The 20,994-nt window shown below is 42.6% G+C and overlaps 1 protein-coding gene across 4 annotated transcripts in view; it reads right to left on the bottom strand.

Moving 5' to 3' along the window:
- LOC112258110 (SH3 and PX domain-containing protein 2B-like) overlaps positions 1-20,994 on the bottom strand; it is an 82,057-nt gene that overhangs the window by 35,890 nt on the left and 25,173 nt on the right. For all 4 annotated transcript variants that reach the window (XM_024432228.2, XM_024432229.2, XM_024432230.2 and 1 more), the window contains exon 3: positions 19,331-19,406. In XM_024432228.2, the coding sequence (XP_024287996.2) occupies positions 19,331-19,406 (76 nt within the window). The remainder of the gene's footprint in view (positions 1-19,330; positions 19,407-20,994) is intronic.

Raw genomic sequence — 20,994 nt, forward strand, 5'->3', positions numbered from 1 at the left:
TCTATAGGCATTTCTGGGAATTGTCTATGTGGTCTGGGACTACTGAGTGTGTTTGGATAATACGTTTCGATATATAACGTTAGCTAGGGGTTCTGTCCTCCACCGCCCATCATAGTCTGGGACTACTAGTACTACTCTGGACTCTAAAGTGGCATAGAGGTCTAAGGCACTGCATCACAGTTCTAGAGGTGTCACTACAGACCCTGGTTCGATTCCAGGCTGTATCACAACTGGCCGTGATTGAGAGTCCCACGGTGCGGCTCACAATTGGCCCAGCGTCATCCGGGTTAGGGTTTAACCGGGGTAGGCCATCATTGTAAATAAGAATTTGTTCTTAACTGACTTACCTAGTTAAATAAATGGAAAATAAAATAAAAAATACTAGTAATAGCACAAGGTGTTATTGAGCACAGTGTGTTTTATATGTATAGGAAGTAGCGGCAAGAACCGTTGAAGAACTGACAGAGAATCGTTGAAGATGCACATGAAGTGTTGTGGATGTGAAAACCTAAGCTTTATAACGTTATATAGGGATTATGTGTGATGTGAAAGAGGTGTGTGTCTGAAAGAATACCCCAGACAGTTCTGTGTGAGCGGAGTTTCTCGATCTATAACGTTATCTAGGGGTTCAGTCCACCACCACCCGTCAATCTACAGATAGTGAGCACTGACAGGAGAAGCCATTGACAAGTTTGAGAGGGTAACAGCTGTGATGGGTAAGGGCTGTTCAGAGAAACCCCACCGACAGCTGTCTATAGGCATCTCTGGGACTTGTCTATGTGGTCTGGGACTACTGAGATTTCCTCGAGAAAATGATAGGCAGCAACTCAAACAGGAAGTACCCGTGCTCAGGTCTATTCAACGCTGGTCTGACCAATTGGAATCCATGTCTCAAGATTGTTTTGATCTGGGATATGTTCCGGGTAGCCTCTGACAATAACATTGACGTATACACGGACACGATGACTGAGTTCATCAGGAAATGTATAGGGGATGTTGTTCCCACTGCGACTATTAAAACCTACCCAAACCAGAAACTGTGGAAAAATGACAGCATTCGCACAAAACTGAAAGCGTGAACCAGCTAATTTAACGATTGCAAGATCACTGGGAATATAGTTGAATACAAACATTATGATGCAATCAAATAGGCAAAACGTCACTACAGAGACAAAGTGGAATCGCAATTCAACGGCTCAGACACAAGAAGTACATGGCAGGGTCTACAGACAATCACGGATTACAAAGGGGAAACCAGCCACGTTGGGGACACCGACATCTTGCTCCCGGACAAGCTAAGCACCTTCTTCACTCGCTTTGAGGATGACACAGTGTCACCGACGTGGCCCACTCCCAAGGACAGTGGGCTCTTGTTCTCCGTGGCCGACGAGAGACAATTAACACTCACAAGACTGCCGGCCCAGAAGGCATCCCTAGCCGCGTCCTCAGAGTATGTGCAGACCAGCTGGCTGGAGTTTTTAACGGACATATCTCTCCCTATCCTAGTATGCTGTCCCCACTTGCTTAAATATGTCCACCACTGTTCCTGTACCCAAGAAAGCAAAGGTACTAAATGACTATCGCCCCGTAGCACTCACTTCTGTCATCATGAAGTGCTTTGAGAGACTGTTTAAGGATCATATCACCTCTACCTTACCTGACATTCTAGACCCACTTAAATTTGCATACAGCCCCAATAGATCCACAGACGATACAATTTCCATCGCACTGCACACTGCCCTATCCCATCTGGACAAGAGGATTACCTATCTAAGAATACCGTTCATTGACTACAGCTCAGCATTCAACACCATAACACCCTCCAAGCTCATCATTAAGCTCGGGGCCCTTGGTCTGAACCCTGCCTTATGCCACTGGGCCCTGGACTTCCTGACAGGCCCTGGTGGTGAAGGTTGGAAACAACACCTCAACTTCGCTGATCCTCAACACAGGTGCCCCACAAGGGTGTGTGCTCAGCCCCCTCCTGTACTCCCTGCTCACCCATGACTGTGTGTCCATGCACGCCTCCAACTCAATCATCAAATTTTCAGAGGACACAACAGTGGTAGGCCTGGTTTCCAGCAATGATGAGACAGCCTACTGGGAGGAGGTGAGGACCCTGGCAGAGTGGTGCCAAGAAAATAGCCTCTCCCTCAAAGCCAACAAAACAAAGAAGCTGATTGTGGACTTCAGGAAACAGCAGAGGGAGCACGCCGCTATCCACTTTGACGGGACCACAGTATTATACACATCACTGACAATCTGAAATGTTCCACCCACACAGAAAGTGTGCTGAAGAAGGCACAACAGCAATATAAATATGACCCTCACAAACTTTTACAGATGCACAATTGAGAGCATCCTGTCAGGCTGTATCACCGCCTGGTATGGCAACTGCACCGCCCACAATTGCAGGGCCGTCCAGAGGGTGGTGTGGTCTGTCCAACATATAGCCTTCCAGGATACCTAGAGGACCCCATGTCACAAGAAGGCCAAAAGGATCATCAAGGACATCAACCACCCGAGCCACGGCCTGTTCACCCTGCTACCATCCAGAAGGTGAGGTCAGTACAGGTGCATCAAAGCTGGGATCGAGAGACTGAAAAACAGCTTGTTATTTCAAGGCCATCAGACTGTTAAATAGCCATCACTAGCCAGCTACCACCCGGTTACTCAACCCTGCACCTTAGAGGCTGCTGCCTTATATACATAGACAGGGAATCACTGGTCACTTTAATAATGTTTACATACTGCTTTACTCATTTCACGTATATACAGTATTCTATTCGACTGTATTTTAGTCAATGGCACTCCGACATTGCTCAACCTAATATTTATATATTTCTTAATTCCATTCTTTAATTTTAGATTCATGTGTATTGTTGTGACTTTTTAGATACTACTGCACTGTTGGAGCTAAAACACAAGCATTTCGCCACACCATCAATAACATCTGCTAAATGTGTATATAATCAATAAAATTGGATTTGGTTTTCATTTGATTGGCATTGTTTTCCAACAACAACACCCATGCCAAAACAGTATATCCTCCAAACAACAGCTTCGAGGCCATTATCACTTAAACAACACATGATCTCATGGTGCATTTAGAATGGTAACAGCAGGCCTACATAACGTATGTTATAGCTATGAAGAACAATGAGTAAGCTAGGATATATTGAGTGGGCTTGTGTAGACACGTAAAGACAAATACTAATAGAGACTGATTACATTTTCTCACAACAAATGATCGCATGGCATATTTGGGCATGTGTAGAGACTACAGTCGTGGTCAAAAGTTTTGAGAATGACACAAATATTCATTTCCACAAAGTTTGCTGCTTCAGTGTCTTTAGATATTTTTGTCAGATGTTACTATGGAATACTGAAGTATAATTACAAGCATTTCCGAAGTATCAATGGCTTTTATTGACAATGACATGAAGTTGATGCAAAGAGTCAATATTTGCAGTGTTGACCCTTCTTTTTCAAGACCTCTGCAATCTGCCCTGGCATGCTGTCAACTAACTTCTGGGCCACATCCTGACTGATGGCAGCCCATTCTTGCATAATCAATGCTTGGAGTTTGTCAGAATTTGTGGGTTTTTGATTGTCCACCTGCCTCTTGAGGATTGACCACAACTTCTCAATGGGATTAAGGTCTGGGGAGTTTCCTGCCATGGACCCAAAACATCAATGTTTTGTTCCCCGAGCCACTTAGTTATTACTTTTGCCTTATGGCAAGGTGCTCCATCATGCTGGAAAAGGAATTGTTCATCCCCAAACTGTTCCTGGATGTTTGGGAGAAGTTGCTCTCGGAGGATGTGTTGGTACCATTCTTTATTCATGGCTGTGTTCTTTTTTGTGAGTGAGCCCACTTACTTGGCTGAGAAGCAACCCCACACATGAATGGTCTCAGGATGCTTTACTGTTGGCATGACACAGAACTGATGGTAGTACTCACCTTGTCTTCTCCGGACAAGCTTTTCTCCAGATGCCCCAAACAATAGGAAAGGGGATTCATCAGAGAAAATGACTTTACCCCAGTCCTCAGCAGTCCAATCCCTGTACCTTTTGCAGAATATCAGTCTGTCCCTGATGTTTTTCCTTGAGAGAAGTGGCTTCTTTGCTGCCCTTCTTGACACCAGGCCATCCTCCAAAAGTCTTCTCCTCACTGTGCGTGCAGATGCACTCACACCTGCCGGCTGCCATTCCTGAGCAAGCTCTGTACTGGTGGTGCCCCGATCCCACAGCTGAATTAACTTTAGGAGACGGTCCTGGCACTTGCCGGACTTTCTTGGGTGCCTTGAAGCTTTCTTCAAAACAATTTTTACCGCTCTCCTTGATGTTCTTGATGATATGATAAATGGTTGATTTAGGTGCAATCTTACTGACAGCAATATCCTTGCCTGTGAAGCCCTTTTTGTGCAAAGCAATGATGACAGCACATGTTTCAGTGCAGGTAACCATGGTTGACAGAGGAAGAACAATGACTCCAAGCACCACCCTCCTTTTGAAGCATCCAATCTTTTGAAGCATTACAGAGTGATCTTCAGCCTTGTCCTCGTCAACACTCACACCTGTGTTAACGAGAGAATCACTGGCATGATATCAGCTGGTCCTTTTGTGGCAGGGCTGAATTGCAGTGAAAATGTTTTTTGGGGATTCAGTTAATTTGCTTGACAAAGAGGGACTTTGCAATTAATTGCAATTCATCTGATCACTCTTCATAACATTCTGGAGTATATGCAAATTGCCATCATACAAACTGAGGCAGCAGACTGTGAAAATTAATATTTGTGTAATTCTCAAAACTTTTGGCTACGATTGTAGTCCATTCCTTTCGAATGGAGATCTACTAGCAGGCTAATACAGTGGCTGGCCTCATAAATAACCAAACTCTGAAACTACAATTAAAGTTGTTAAGTGCACTGTGAATCGTTTTGCCTTCTTGTGTCTTGTCATGAATTCATGATCAAATATAGTGGATGACATCTAAAATATATGGTCCTTATCACACAGCCACAGATATGGCCACCGGCTGGTCTGGGTTTGAGGTCACCAACAATAACAAGAAATGGATACAAATAGGCCTCCGAAAAAGTATTGAGTTCCATTTGAAATATATATTTTTAACTGAAGTACCAATCACAGCATCTGTTGGAGACAGAGAGGGCTCACACCACCTCTGGTCATTCTCACCTCTCTTCCTTGTGAAGAGTTCTCTAATGCTCCTGAAGCCCTGTAGAAAGGGCGAGTTTGTTTGACAGGGTCAGAAAGGTTGGATGGGAATGGGGTTTGAGTGGTATTTTGGGTGGGGGGGGAATGGGAGTAGTAAGATTTGTAGGGCTTTATTTTATTATAAACAGGGCTAGATAAGAGCATATATATATGCTCTTATCAGGTTGGTCACATTTGTTCTGGTCAATGGTCAACTTGACACCCAAGTGCCCCCGTGCTACAGCTCTCCCCTCAACACTTTCACAGCAGCTGAGGCAGGAAGACAAATGCTCTGTCGCTAATATGAACTATCCCAAATCCCAGTGATATAACGCTGCCCTTTGTAATTAAAGTCTCTGTCGCATTAAAGCATCTTGCCGAGGGAACAGAGCATAAATACAACAAAAGAGCGCTAAGGCACCACTGGTGAGCAAGAGTCATCTGACTAGTGGGCAACTCGCTGCAAGAGAGATGTGCAGTCCACATGTGCAGTCCACCCCTGGGTCTTGTCAACAGTCACAAAGGGATACAGTTTGCTATGAAGCCTCCCGCTTTCAATGGGATCCTGATGACAACAGCAACTGGCGACTCAGGGCGCATACTAGAGGAGATATGCTTTCTATTAAGCAAAGGGTCTTTCAGAATAATACCAGCGGAATAGAGCCATTGTGGCTTCTACTCCCAGTACTTCCAGGTTCCCCCAAAAATGGGGGAGGAGGCGGGTTTGCACCCCATTCTGGCTCTACGGATCCTCAACAGCTTTCTGAGTGTACACGTTCCGTATGCTTTCGCTCAATGTGCGGTCTCGCTCCGTTTGTCAATGTGACTGGTTCACTTCAGTTGACCTGTACAACGCTTATTTTCATGTACAGTCCCTTAAGTATTCACGCCCCTTGACGTTTTATTATAATGAACTTAATTGTCCCTTTTTGACACAACTGCTCTTTTTTTAAACATGATTTTTTTAAACAAATGTTAGCATTTTTCTTCCACTATCTTGATTTAGATAACTATTCAACCCCCCCTGGCAGCGGTTACAGCTGTGAATCTTTCTGGGTAAGTCTCTAAGAGCTTTGCACACCTGGATTGTACAACATTTGTCCATTATTATTTTCAAAATTCTTCAAGCTCTATAAAATTGTTTGTTGATCATTGCTAGACAACCTTTTTCACGTCTTGCCATAGATTTTCAAGCAGATTTAAGTGAACTGTAAATCGGCCACTCAAGAACATTCACTGCCTTTTTGGTAAGCAACTCCAGTGTTACTTTGTCTTTGCTTTAGGTTATTGTCCTGCTGAAAGGTGAATTAATCTCCCAGTGTCTGGTGGAAAGCAGACAACCAGGTGAACCTCTACAATTTTGCCAGAGCTTAGTTCCATTCAGTTTATTGTTGTTTTTATTCTGAAACTCCACAGTCCTTAACGATTACAAGCATACCCATAACATGATGCAGCCACCACTATGCTTGGAAATATGTAGCATGGTACTTGGTAATGTATTGGATTTGCCCCAAACATAACACTTGGTGTTCAGGACTAAAACTAAATTGCTTTGCCACATTTTTTTGAAGTTTTACTTTAGTGCCTTTGTTGCAAACCAATAGGTGCCCTTTGCGAGACATTGGAAAACATCCCTGGTCTTTGCGGTTGAATCTGTTTTGAAATTAACTGCTCAACTGCAGGAGTTTACAGATGTGTGGGATACAGAGATGAGGTAGTTATTTAAAAACTCTAGCTATTGCACACATTGAGTCCATGCAACTTGTGATTTGCTAAGCACATTTTTACTCCTCAACTTATTTAGGCTTGCCATAAAAGGGGTTGAAAACCAAAGCTTTTCATTTAAAAAATTTTTTGTAAAACAAAATCTAAAGATAATTCCACTTTAACATGGTGTATTGTGTGTAGGGAAGAGAAAAATCTCAATGTAATCCATTTTTAATTCAGGCTGTAACTTAGTGGGAAAAGTAGAGGGTACAAAGTATTCTGCCGACACGCAGGAGTTCTCAGGTTTGCCTTTCGAGGAAAAGCCTACGAATACCTCGCTGTCCCCTTAGGGCTAACATTCGCTACCCAAATGTTCAGCAAGTGTGTAGTGACAGCTCTAGCACCCCTGAGAATCAAGGGACTAAGTGTATCTGCTTACATAGACGATTACATGCTTTGATCCCCGACACAGGAGCAAGTGGTACGAGACACGGCTTCTCTTGTAACCCACCTCAACGAGCTAGGGTTCAAGATCAACCAGAAAGAGTTGTTTGATGCCATCACAGAGAATAGAATACCTACGGGTCAAGATGGATTCCCTCTCTCGTTGGGCCACACTCTCGGACGGCCTTATCACGTCATTCCGACAGTGCCTCTCCCTGTTCAATAGGGGGGCTCTCGGACATGCTCAAAACGTGTCACCTAGTGCTGGGGTTGATGGCGTCCATCTTGGTACTACCACTAGGACTACTGAGCATTTGGGTAACTGCTCCATTGCCCGTGTCCACGTCTGCACCACAATCAAAAGATGTAAGTTGACCACAGACTGTCTCTCGGCTCTCCTTCACTGGAAGACCCTCTCCGTCTTTGCTTCGGGCACTTCCCTAGGGTTAGTGTCTTCGAGCGAGGTGGTGACGACAGACTCACTCACAGGGTGGGGTGCAGTTCATGGGGCAAGAGCAATGAACCGACTGTGTTCACCACTGCTGACAGCGTTTCCTTCGCTGATACACTTTCTGCCCTTCATTTTGGAATTGTCACATCCTGGTCTGTACATAATATGACTGGTGGCATAAACCGCCTGGGGGACATTCAGTCTACAGACTACTATATATACACACAGTACCAGTAAAAAGTTTGGACTCACCTATTCATTCCAGGGTTTTTCTTTATTTTATTATTTTCTACATTGTAGAATAATCTCTACATTGTTGAATAATAGTGAAGGTATCAAAAGTATGAAATAACACATGGAATCATGTAGTAACCAAAAAAGCATTAAAGAAATCTAAATATATTTTAGATTCTTCAAAGTAGCCACACTTAGCCTTGATGACAGCTTTGCACATGCTTGGCATTCTCTCAACCAGCTTCACCTGGAATGCTTTTCCAACAGTCTTGAAGGCGTTCTCACATAAGCTGAGCACTTGTTGGCTGCTTTTCCTTCACTTTGTGGTCCAACTCATCCCAAACCATCTCAATTGGGATGAGGTCGGGTGATTGTGGAGGCCAGTTCATCTGATGCAGCACTCCATCACTCTCCTTCTTGGTCAAATAGCCCTTACACAGCCTGGAGGTGTGTTTTGGGTCATTGTCCTGTTGGAAAAACAAATGATAGTCCCACTAAGCGCAAACCAGGTGGGATGGCGTATCGCTGCAGAATGCTGTGGTAGCCATGTTGGTTAAGTGTGCCTTGAATTCTAAATAAATCACTGACAGTGTCACCAGAAAAGCACCCCCACACCATCACACCACCACCTCCATGCTTCACGGTGGGAACCAAACATACGGAGATCAGCCGTTCACCTACTCTGCGTCTCACAAAGACACGGTGGTTTGGAACCAAAAATCTCATGTAGTTTCATCAGACCAGAGAATCTTGTTTCTCATGGCCTGAGTCATTTAGGTGGGTTGTCATGTTCCTTTTACTGAGGAGTGGTTTTGTTCAGGCCACTCTACCATAAAGACCTGATTGGTGGAGTGCTGCAGAGATGGTTGTCCTTCCATCTCCAAAGAGGAACTCTGGAGCTCTGTCAGAGTGACCATGGGGTTCATGGTCTGCTCCTTGACCAAGGCCCTTCTCTCCCGATTGCTAAGTTTGGCTGGGCGGCCAGCTCCGGGAAGAGTCTTGGTGGTTCCAAACCTCTTCCATTTAAGAATGATGGAGTCCACTGTGTTCTTGGGGAACCTTCAATGCTGCAGAAATGCTTTGGTACCCTTCCCCAGATCTGTGCTTCCACACAATCCTGTCTCAGAGCTCTACGGACAATTATTTTGACCTAATGGCTTGGTTTTTGCTCTGACATGCACTGTCAACTGTGGGACCATTAGACAGGTGTTTGCCTTTCCAAATCATGTCAAATATATTGAATTTACTCCAAGTTGTAGAAATATATCTCAAGGATGATCAATGGAAACAGGATGCACCTAAGTTCAATTGAGTCTCATAGCAAATTGTTTGAATATTTACGTAAATAAAGTATGTGTTTTTATTTTTAATACATTTGCAAAACTTTCTAACCCTGTTTTCACTTTGTCATTATGGGGTATTGTGTGTACATGAGGGGGGGGGGAAATTATTTCAGTGGAAAAAGGGAAGGGGTCTGAATACTTTCGAATGCAATGTACATACATGTGCTTGCACACATGTACCATATGTATGTGGGCATGCCTTCTAATTAGTGGTTTTGGTTATTTCAGCCACATCTGTTGCTGACGAGTGTATAAAATAGAGACGACGGCTCATAATAATGGCTGGAATGGAGTAATTGGAATGGTATCAAACACAAAAGATGTGGTTTCCATCTGGCTGATAGCACACCATTGACATCAGCTACAGGCACCCCACCCCCCCCATCTTCTCTCCTCTTAAAGGTGTGAATGATATTTTCTCTACTTTGGCTTGCTGACAGTCCAGACACTTTCCCAGAACAGTTTATTAAAACTGAGTCAGGAGACTTGAAAGTTGACCACTATTCTCACTCTCAGTCCTCAAATAGAAAGCTTTCTTGACACTTTTCCAAGTTCTCTGGGGTCAAGGGGAAAATTGACTCAACACTGCCCTCTTTGTATGTTCCACATGATCATGGGTGCATTCGATGAAAGGTCTATTTTTAGGGGAAAGTAAAATGGCTGTTACAGTTCAGAGTCAAGGCTGGGCCAGATAGACAGACTTCATGGCAAATCTGTGACGGCTAGCGAGGTATAAAACAGCTTTTATTGGCCAGAGAGCAACTTATCTCAAGTCCTCTACTCAACACAATACCTACCCAGGGCAGCCACAGGAACCTGTCATGTGAAATAGTGTCTTTTAAAAATGTGTTGTTGGCAACAACAGATTATACGAATTTGGCCAAGGGGTCTGTAGAACAAGTTTAGAGGGTACAATACAATGTAATATTGTTAATCTACACTAGAGGCTACCCTTAGATGCACAATCCCCCCCCACCCAAACAATGTTGCACTAATTTAAGCTTTAACTGCTAAATTGTCTTGCTATCCCATGGCAAAATGTGGAGAATTGAGATATTACCATGAACTGCAAAATTCTCTGACACGAAGACTAGGACTTTTCTTTTCTTTTAATATTCTTTCCCAAGGCCTGAGACTTGGTTAGTCCGGCCATGCGCTGCAGCAGTCACAGTGTAACTCATTGTATGCTATTTTTAAATCGCACACAAGTCAGAGTTGTGTTATGATTTTAAGTGGGTTCCTGATGGATTTGCTATCACAAAAGGGGTCCCGAGTCGCAAAAAGCTTGTGAACCCCTGGGCTAATGAATTGCGTTTGGGGCTGAGTGCTGGAAAGAGGCATGTCTGTGGAGAGGGTAGATGGTATGTGTGTTAAGTAATTACAGGGGTTCCAGATGCTGACTGATAACATACAGCCACTTCCCATATTGCTGTAGAATGGCCTGCTTTGTTTACCGGTAAACAGCACTTAAGTCCAAAAGACTTTGTTATTCTCTTTAGGGGAGGCATGACCAAATGACATAGGCTACACAAGTGTTACATAAATATAGGTTCTTTAATAGAGACAATTTATGCAGTTGCATGGAATTATTCAGTTCCATGGCGCCATTTGTGTAGCTGATATTTTGAAGTTAAGAGCAAATTTGCCTTGGCTCCTGGTATGAATAAATTAAGCTGTGTGGAAGCTGACATAGCTCCGTGCTGTGACAGTCACTGAGGTCGTCAGACAGCCTGGATATACAAACATTCATCATTAAATCCTCTGTCAACATTGATTCAATTGATCTCATTCACAAAATTGAAGAGTCGACTGCTGACTCGTATGCCGAATCATAACCACGGTGAGGGGGGAAAACACTAAGCAGACATTTTGTAGATGCCACAGAATGACTTTTCTGATCCTAAGAGGCCAAAGAAGTGAAAACAAAATGAGAGGCCTTGAAGTAAAAACTAAGTCCTGACAGGAAAACCACTTTTGTGTCTTGTTGGTTTTCGTCTGAGTCAACCAGATTTTCCATTTGTTTTGCAACTGTTTCCCTGACCATGTAGTCGTGAGTGCAGACAGAACTTTGCTGTGCAAATCGGGCCATGCCACAGTTCTCAAAGAGCAGCAGAAGTTAATCCGAGGCTACTAGACCCTGCTAGAAGGCTTCACATAGCAGGTTGTCAAAGACTAACAGAATGTCTTTCCGGTCCCGTTCTGAAAGACGAGTGTGCGGAGAGGGGAGGATTTAGACATAGGAGTTCAAATGGGAACCACCTGACATCATTTTGACCTGCCCACTTCAATGACATTTCATTCAAGGGAGACCAACGACTCAAAACAGCAGGCCTAGATGTTGATGTGATGCGGCATACGATAACCATTCCAATGTCGGCACCGTTCAAAAATAAGAAATTCTACATTTTAGTTTTGGAACATTTTTGAATACTTTAAACCAGGAATCCTCAACTAGATTCAGCCACAGGCTGATATGTTCTTGAGCAGATGGTTAGGGGCCGGATCTTTAAGTTTTTTAATACATTTGCAAAAATGCCCCAAAACTAGTTTTCGCTTTGTCATTATGGGATATTGTGTGTAGATCGCTGAGGAAATTGATTGACTTAATCCATTTTAGAATAAGGATTTAATGTACCAACATTTGGAAAAAAGTCAAGCGATCAGAATATTTTCCGACAGCACTGCAATTACATTTAATTTGTAGACTGCAAAACTGATATATTTGACTAAAACAATTTCAAACCTTGCTTACATTTGTATACAGTCACATACTGTAGATATGTGTGGGTATACTTTGGAACAGATTTCCTACATTAAAATCATGCTGGTGTTATTAGTCTTATGTCCAACAACTAAAAAATGTTATGTTTTGCTTAGCACTTGGGGGGCCAAATTCAACCCGTAGGATGCCAGTTGCGGAACCCTGCTTTAAACCGTTTATTAATGTACACTGAACAAAAATATAAATTCAACAATTTCAAAGATATATGGAAATCAGTCATTTAAATAAATTCATTACGCCCTAATCTATAGATTTCACATCACTGGTAATGAAGATATGCATCTGGTCGCAGACATGCAAAAGTAGGGGAGTGATTCAGAAAACCAGTCAGTGTCTGACGTGACCACCATTTGCCTAATGCAGTGTGACACATCTCCTTCACAGAGTTCATCAGGCTGTTGATTGTGGAATGTTGTCCCACTCTTCAATGGCTGCAAAAGTACTGGATATTGGCGGGAACTGGAACATGCTGTCATACAAGTTGATACAGAGCATCCCAAACATGCTCAATGGGTGACCTGTCTGGTGAGCATGCAGGCCAATGAAGAACTGGGACATTTTCAGCTTCCAGGAATTGTGTACAGAATCTTGAGACATGGGGCCGTGCATTAACATGATGAAACATGAGGTGATGGCGGCAGATGAATGGCACGACAATGGGCCTCAGGATCTCATCATGGCATCTCTGTGCATTAAAATTGCCATTGATAAATGCAATTCTGTTCACTGTCCGTAGCTTTTGCCTGCACATACCATACCTGCCACCATGGGGCACTCCGTTCACAACGTCAACAAACCGCTCGCCCACACAATGCCTTACACGCCATCTGCCTGGTACAGTTGAAACTGGGAGTCATCTGTGATGAACACACTTCTCCAGTGTGCCAGTGGCCATCGAATGTGAGCATTTGCGCACTGAAGTTGTTTATAATGCTGGACTGTAGTCAGGTCAAGACCCTGGAGAGGATGACGAGCATGCAGGTGAGTTTCCCTCGTGTGGTTTCTGACAGTTTTGTGCAGAAATTCTTCAGTTGTGCAAACCCAGTTTCATCAGCTGCCGTCCTCAAACCATCCCGCAGGTAAAGCAGCTGGATGTGGAGGTTCTGGGCTGGCGTAGTTACATGTGGTTGTGAGGCCGGTTGGACATGCCACTAGGTTCTCTAAAACTACATTGGATGCAGCTTGTGGTAGAGAATTTAACAAAATATTATCTGGCAACAGCTCTGGTGGAAATTCCTGCAGTCAGCGTGCCAATAACACACTCCTTCAACTTGAGACATCTGTGGCATTGTGCTGTGACACAACTGCCCATTTTGTGGGATTTTATTATCCCCAACACAAGGTGCACCTGTGTAATGATCATGCTGTTTAATCAGCTTCTTGATATGCCACACCTGTCCTGTGGATGGATTATCTTGGTGAAGGAGAAATGCTTACTAACAAGGATGTAAGCACATTTTTTGAGCGAAATAAGCTTTCTGTGTGTATAGATCATGTCTGGGCCCTTTTCAGGTCATGAAACATTGGACCAAAACTTTACATGTTGCGTTTTATATTTCTGTTCAGTAAAAGAATACTATAGGGAAATGGTTAATTTCCAAGGTTGACATGTTAGCTAGCATGACCAATCCAATGCGAAAACACTAGCTCAAACTTCCCTGTGTGAGTGTTGCAGCTGACTTGGCCCACTCAAGATAACATGCTACGGATCAATGAAATCAGGCTGGTTATTTAGATTTTAAGTAGCAAGCAATCGATATCATCGTAAACTTGTTGGAAGCGAGGCAGCTTTGGTCATTTTTAGTCCTTTTTTGAGTCACATTCCATTTCTTGCTATGCCTTTTCCATTTGCCTTCATTCACCTCAAAGATGTAATCATATTAGATAGGTGTTGATGAAATGTCTACCAATACTTACACCAATCCACTGCTTTTAAATCGTTGAGGGGGTGAGAATTCAGATTGGGTCCATGTCATCCAATAGTAGCCTAGTGCATGAAGTCTTCCAGTTCCTGCTTTCTCAGTCATCAATCATCTTTGAAGCTGATATAAACTGATATAAATAGCAATGTTTGATTTAGCTAGCTAATACACTCTGAATTACCAGCAATCAATTATTATTTTATGAGTGGTCCCAAAGATGGTCAACAATAGTGAGTATTCCAATTATAATCACCTCGTCATGGAGCGATTATCTTCAAATAGAATTAAGGTAAGCTAGCTAAGTACACAACTGCATTAGTTAGCCAGACTTTATAGAAATCAGACTACCTGCATCCACTTTGTATTTGTTCAAGATAGGTCAATGTTAGTGTTGTGTGAGTGACAGGTTTGAAGAAAAGCTCCTAGCTGGCCTAAATGTTTCACTGACTAGGTTATTTCCCCAGCCATGGTATTTAACATTCCTGCTGTGTCCCATAAAACAAATTAGCTAACAAGTTTGTGTTAATTGATTTAGAGAGATTACTTAGACACACATGTGCACACACACACACATGTGTGAAGAGGGGGAAAGTCCCTGTGTGTGTTAAAACATTTGGGTCTCGAGGCAGTGTGGACAAATAGGTATTGTTCCTGTGGATACACTCCAATCCTCTCCACTTAAATTGATAGATCATCTTTTAGCAGCAGCAAGGAAGTGTGCAACAAAATGCTGAAAAAATGAACATGCACCTTCAAAAGATATGTGGTTAGGTCTATGCCCGGGAACGTGCCGACATGGAGAGAATTACATCAATCTTGCTACATTGACAGCATAGGTATGAAGGTGTCTGGTCAGAGTTCCTGTCATATCGTATGGGTCTTATTGTCCAGTAATGAAGTTTTGGCACATTCATTCCAGTAATGAAGTTTTGGCACATTCATTCCAGTAATGAAGTTTTGCCACATTCATTCCAGTAATGAAGTTTTGGCACATTCATTCCAGCAACATAGCATCCTACAAACCAGTTCTGGTTTGCCTCTGCAGCTAAACAGGGTCGGTCCTTGGATGGGAGAACATATGTAGCTGGAAGTGGTGAAAATAATCATGTGAAAAATAAATGTGGAGAGTTTTATGTATTTTTTTCATTTGAGGGGTGACGTGAGAAATTAACGTGAAACGCCACGTGTCCGACAACATATTCAAAATGTTCACATGAATTTTTCATGATTTTTTAAAAGTTATTTTTTTGTTGTAAGGGCTGACAAACACAGCAAGAAATACAGTGGACTTTAATCACAATCAATTAGCTAAAATTATGGAATTGTCAGTAAACCTTTAGGAATGATGACCTAGGTAGTTTGTGTGTTTAAAGATCTACTTGTGTTTGTCAGAATAAAATAAATTTACTTCAAAATGAAGTAAATCCTTCCTGCCCACTGCCATCTAGGCCTTCAACAAGATCAGGTCGCAGTTAACACATGACACTACTACCCAGTAAATTGATTTGCTCCTTTACACACTGGTACTGTACTATTTTACTTACCTCTACATAGCTACAGTGCATTAGGAAAGTATTCAGACCCCTTGACTTTTTCCACATTTTGTTACGTTATAGCCTTATTCTAAAATAGATTTTTTTAAATGTAAAAATCCTCATCAATCTTCACACAATACCCCATAATCACAAAGGGAAAACAGGTTTTTAGAAATGTTTGCTAATGTATTACAAATTAAAAAACACCTTATTTGCATGAGTATTCAGACCCTTTGCTCTGAGACTCGAAAATAAGCTCTGGCGCATCCTGTTTCCATTGATCATCCATGAGATGTTTCTACAACTTGATTGGAGTCTAACCGTGGTAAATTCAATTGATTTGGAAAGGCACACACCTGTCCATATAAGGTCCCACAGTTGACAGTACATGTCAGAGCAAAAACCAAGCCATGAGGGAGAAGGAATTGTCCGTAGGGCACTGGAACAGGATTGTGTCGAAGCACAGATCTGGGGAAGGGTATCAAAACCCGTTTTTCTCCCCAATTTCATGGTATCCAATTGGTAGTTACAGTCTTGTCTCATCGCTGCAACTCCCGTACCGACTCGGGAGAGGTAAAGGTCGAGAGCCATGCGTGTGGCACAGCTAGCAACTGCGATGCAGTGCCTTAGTGTTCTCTGGCTAGTGTATCAACACACCCAGTCACTACAAAGATACAGGTGTCCTTCCTAACTCAGTTGCTGAAGAGGAAGGAAATTGCTTGGAGGCCAATGGTGACTTTAAAACAGTTTAGTTTAATGTCTGCAATAGGAGAAAACAACTGAGGATGAATCAACATTGTAGTTACTCCACAATAATAATCTAATGGACAGAGTGAAAGGAAGCCTGTACAGAATGAAAATATTCCAAAACATGTATCCTGTTTGTAATAAGGCACTAAAGTAATACTACAAAAAATGTGTCAATTTTTTTCCCAGAATTCAAAGGTTTATGTTTGTGGCAAATCCAATACAACACATTAATGAGTACCAAGAAGACAATGAATGTTCCTGAGTAGTTGAGTAACAGTTTTGACTATCTATCACAATACCTGAAAATAGTTGTTTAGCAATATGACAGAGCTTGAAGAATTTGGAAAATAAAATTATGGGCAAATGTTGCACAATCCAGCTCTTGTAGACTTACCCAGAAATATTCACAGTTGTAATTGCTGCCAATGGTGCTTCTACAAAGTATTGACTCAAGCATGTAAATACTTATGCAATTGAGATTTCCGTATTTCATTCGAAATACATTTGCAAAAATGTCTAAATATTTTGACTTCGTTATTATGGGGTTTGTGTATGTGTGTGTGGATGGGTGAGAAAAAAATATATACAATTGAAGTCAGACGTTTACATACACTTAGGTTGGAGTCATTAAATCTCCTTTTTTCAACCACTCCACACATTTCTTGTTGCCAAAACTATAGTTTTGGCAAGTCAGTTAGGATGTCTACTTGACCGAAGTTAAACAATTTAAAGGCAATGCTACCAAATAATAATTGAGTGTATGTAAACTTCTGACCCACTGGGAATGTGATGAAAGAAATAAAAGATGAAATAAATCATTCTCTATCATTATTCTGACAGTTCACATTCTTAAAATAAAGTGGTGATCCTAACTGACCTAAAACAGGGAATTTGTACTTGGATTAAATGTCAGGAATTGTGAAAAACTGAGTTTAAATGTATTTGGCTGAGGTGTATGTCAACTTCCGACTTCAACTGTATATTTAATCAATTTTGAATTCAGGCTGTAACACAACAAAGTTGTATAAGTCGAGGGGTATGCCTACCTTCTGAAGGCACTGTAATGCAAATTTTCACCAGCAGTTGCTGTTTAAAAATTAAATAGTAATGCCTCAATAGAATTAGAATGAAATAATCTTTGAATGATTTTCTCACTTTAAAAGCTCAACCTGGTTTCTAATGTAAATATACTGTATTTCAGTGATTTAAACAGCTCTGGATTGGGGACAATTTTGTATTTTTTCAGAACAATGAGAAGTTGGAAAAAAATCTATCCACCATGTGACTGGTTTTCCCAGGTCGCCACAGATGTACTCTGTGTAACTGGAACTAGTGCGAGTTTATTACAGAGAACGAAACTAAACATGGTTAAGAGTACTCGGAATTCATCTTTCTTCACAGCTGTATGAGCATATATTTACAACAGTATATTAATCAACGTGGGAGTAATATGGTCTAGTATCCCTGGTCTGTGTTGTTCCCTCTTACGCTGTGATCCTCGCTTGTTCTCTCTCTCCTTTCAGAGTTTATTAAACAAACACAGCTGAGCACCTGATGTCCCTTGACCCTGTGTGCGACCCCCTCAATGAGTTCCAGACCGGCAGCTCACCTAGTACCTTGTTACCATCCACACATACCCCCTTACCAAACCCAGCAGGGGAGGGGCCAGTGGTAGGGCTTTTTCGAGGCGAGGCCTTCACACCTAAACCTCACATGGATAACTCGCATGAGACACTAAAGGCTTTGTTTCAAGAGTTGCTAATAAGTGAGCCAAGTGTTAATTCAATCTGTCACCTTGTGCTTAAAGTGTTTGATGGAGAGTATTGGAGGAACTAAAATGAGTAGCAATTTACTTTGCCAATCAGTTTATAGACAAAAACAAAACTGTGCTCATGAGGGGTGTGGATTCCATTGGTGTAGTGCACAGAGTGCAATGTAGCAGCTCGTACTTTAATGTAGCAGCTCGTATTTAATGTAGCAGCTCGTACTTTCTTATTTCTCTTAACTCTGCTGCTTTGTTGATTTGGATGCTTAGGCATAATGACACCTGTTAGAAAGTGAACTCTGTGCATCCTTCCAAGTCCCATTTCACAGTATACATGGTGATATAATTGCTTGGGCACATCACCAAATCAATACATCTTGGTTGAGTGTGTTACCCGTTTGACCTAGTCCACATTTCTAAACCTGAAATCTAAATGATAGAAGACAGGAGAAGTAAATCAGAAGGTGTATTAGTTATGTTGCTCGTCTAAAGCAGTACTTACAAAGGTTTGTGTGAGATCTGTCTTGTAGCATGTGGATGGGTGTGGCCACCAAGTGTGCAGGTGACCATGGTCTGCTCATTAAGATGACACTCCATTACTAATTGGGGGGGGTTCCTCTAGTTGAGCTCTTTAAAAGTATTCTGTACTGTACAGGCTATAGTATCTAAACTGTAAAGTTGTTACTTTGCTAAGTGTTTATTGGCCTAGGTTGACAAAATGCGTTCAATTACAAGTGTTTCTTGTCACCTGGTCTCTGTCAGGTTATAAATGCTCAGGTGTAGAGCTTCCTGGGGGGGAGGAAGATGGCAGCCAGTCTCTGCATGGGTTAGTTAGGGTTTTTCTGAGCTCTAGTGGGCTAGTCAGACTGATCTTCAGTCATTTAAATTCATTTGACTTGCTTTTTTTTTTTTAAATCCATTTATTTACTTTGAGCCAGGCATATTGGTGGATGATTTGTATGTTTTATAAAAAACCTAAACCTGCTCCAAGCCTCGGAGCCTTAAAATAAAAACCTTGCACTGGATCTTCTGCTTCCTGCCTTTCCTTGCTCACCAACATTAGCCAGACAGCTCCAACCATCCAGGGCAAGTAAGGGGCCTACCATCCATCCATCCATCCTTACAGCATCAAATGAGCTGGGAGTGTCAGCCATTAGCAGTGTGTTTTAACTCTTACCTGGTAGAAAAGGGATGATTCTGCGCTTGGGGTCTTTCTGCCCTCCTTCCACAGGGAACTTATCCAGAAGCTCCATCTGAAAACAGTGTGTCAACAACGCAGGGAGTTAAACACATGCTATCATACAAAACAACATCACTGCAGGGGGGGGGGTTGTACATTTTGTACAATTCAGCAATTCCTAGAAGGACTGGCTTCGCCAATTATTAGAAATACACTCAACAGATGGCATTTCTCGATGGGGTAGCTAGGCTACATATGCTACGTGTCCTGGAGTCAAAGAGAACAACAGTGTGGAATGTTCATTTCCTATTACATTAAATTTACGAGCCTAGAGTGGATTGTCAGTGTCAGGACTGTTTTACGTCTTCTATACAGAGACAGACCAGAGTTAGAATCAACTAGGTTTATGATGTGGGCAGCAGGCAGGGATCTGAATGGCTAGTGGGGCTGGTGATGTCGACACTGTCTGTTTGGAGCATTCCGCTTCCTGCACTGGTGGAAAATTACTACTGGACCATCACATCACAAGGCCCATGCAATAGGAAACACTTCGTGGCGTCTTCTCCAAAGTACAGTTCGGATTTATAGATGGGCTTGTTTAGAAGGGCCTGTATTTGACTGGCAGAGAGAAGGGGCGTTTTCTCTCGAACCTGTCTTACTAGTGGTCTTACTACAACTTAAAAGCCAGTAAAGTTGGGCCTCCCGAGTGGTGCAGCGGTCTAAGTGGACCTTCACCTACCTGCGTCACTAGAGATCCTGGTTCGAGTCCAGGCTCTGTCGCAGCAGGCCGTGACCGGGAGACCTATGGGGTGACGCACAATTGGCCCTGCGTCATCCCGGTTAGGGGAGGGTGTGGCCGGCAGGGATGTTCTTGTCCCATTGCGCACTGGCAACTCCTGTGGCAGGCCGGGCGCAATGCACGCTGATAAGGTCGTCAGGTGTACGGTGTTTCCTCCGACACATTTGTGCGGCTGGCATCTGGGTTAAGCAGGCATTGTGTCAAGAGGCAGTGTGGCTTGGCTGAGTTGTGTTTCGGGGGACGCGCGGCTCTCGACCTTCACCTAGCTCGAGTCCGTAAGGGAGTTGCAGCGATGGGACAAGACTAACAACCAATTGGATACCATGAAATTGGGGAGAAAAACAGGTAAAAAATAAATAAATAATAAATGGCAGTAAAGTTAGCTGTAAAGCTTTCTCGGTATCCCTTGTAATCCCTTGCAAGACTTGTGCAATAATGTTGCTATGACAGTCAGCACTATGGTTTTGGACCAGTAACAGCAGAGTTCTTGACCCCGTGTCCTGTCCTATGGGAATACGCAGTCTACACGCAGCTGTATAAATTAACTCAATGCAAAGCTATAGTCACACTGCAAATGGCTGTCAGTGAAAGGAACCATAAGTCTGTTGGTGGGTGAGGCCAGAGCAAACAGAGAAGAGTGAGCAGTGAAGAGGCTTGAGGTGAGAGAAAGGTTATGGTTGTGCTCCAATGCTGTGGATCCAAAGGGATGTTTGGCAAAGGCATATGATGGGTGTCAAGGAGGTAAAGAACATTTTATTCGCAGAGTAAAAAGCACCTTCTATACCTTGTTAATTATCGTCACTGATGTTATCTTAAAGTACTCTAATGTTATATCCACACCTCTTGTGCCCATCTTCCTCTC

Source organism: Oncorhynchus tshawytscha, linkage group LG09 (genome assembly GCF_018296145.1).
Source record: "Oncorhynchus tshawytscha isolate Ot180627B linkage group LG09, Otsh_v2.0, whole genome shotgun sequence".
NCBI lineage: Eukaryota > Metazoa > Chordata > Actinopteri > Salmoniformes > Salmonidae > Oncorhynchus > Oncorhynchus tshawytscha.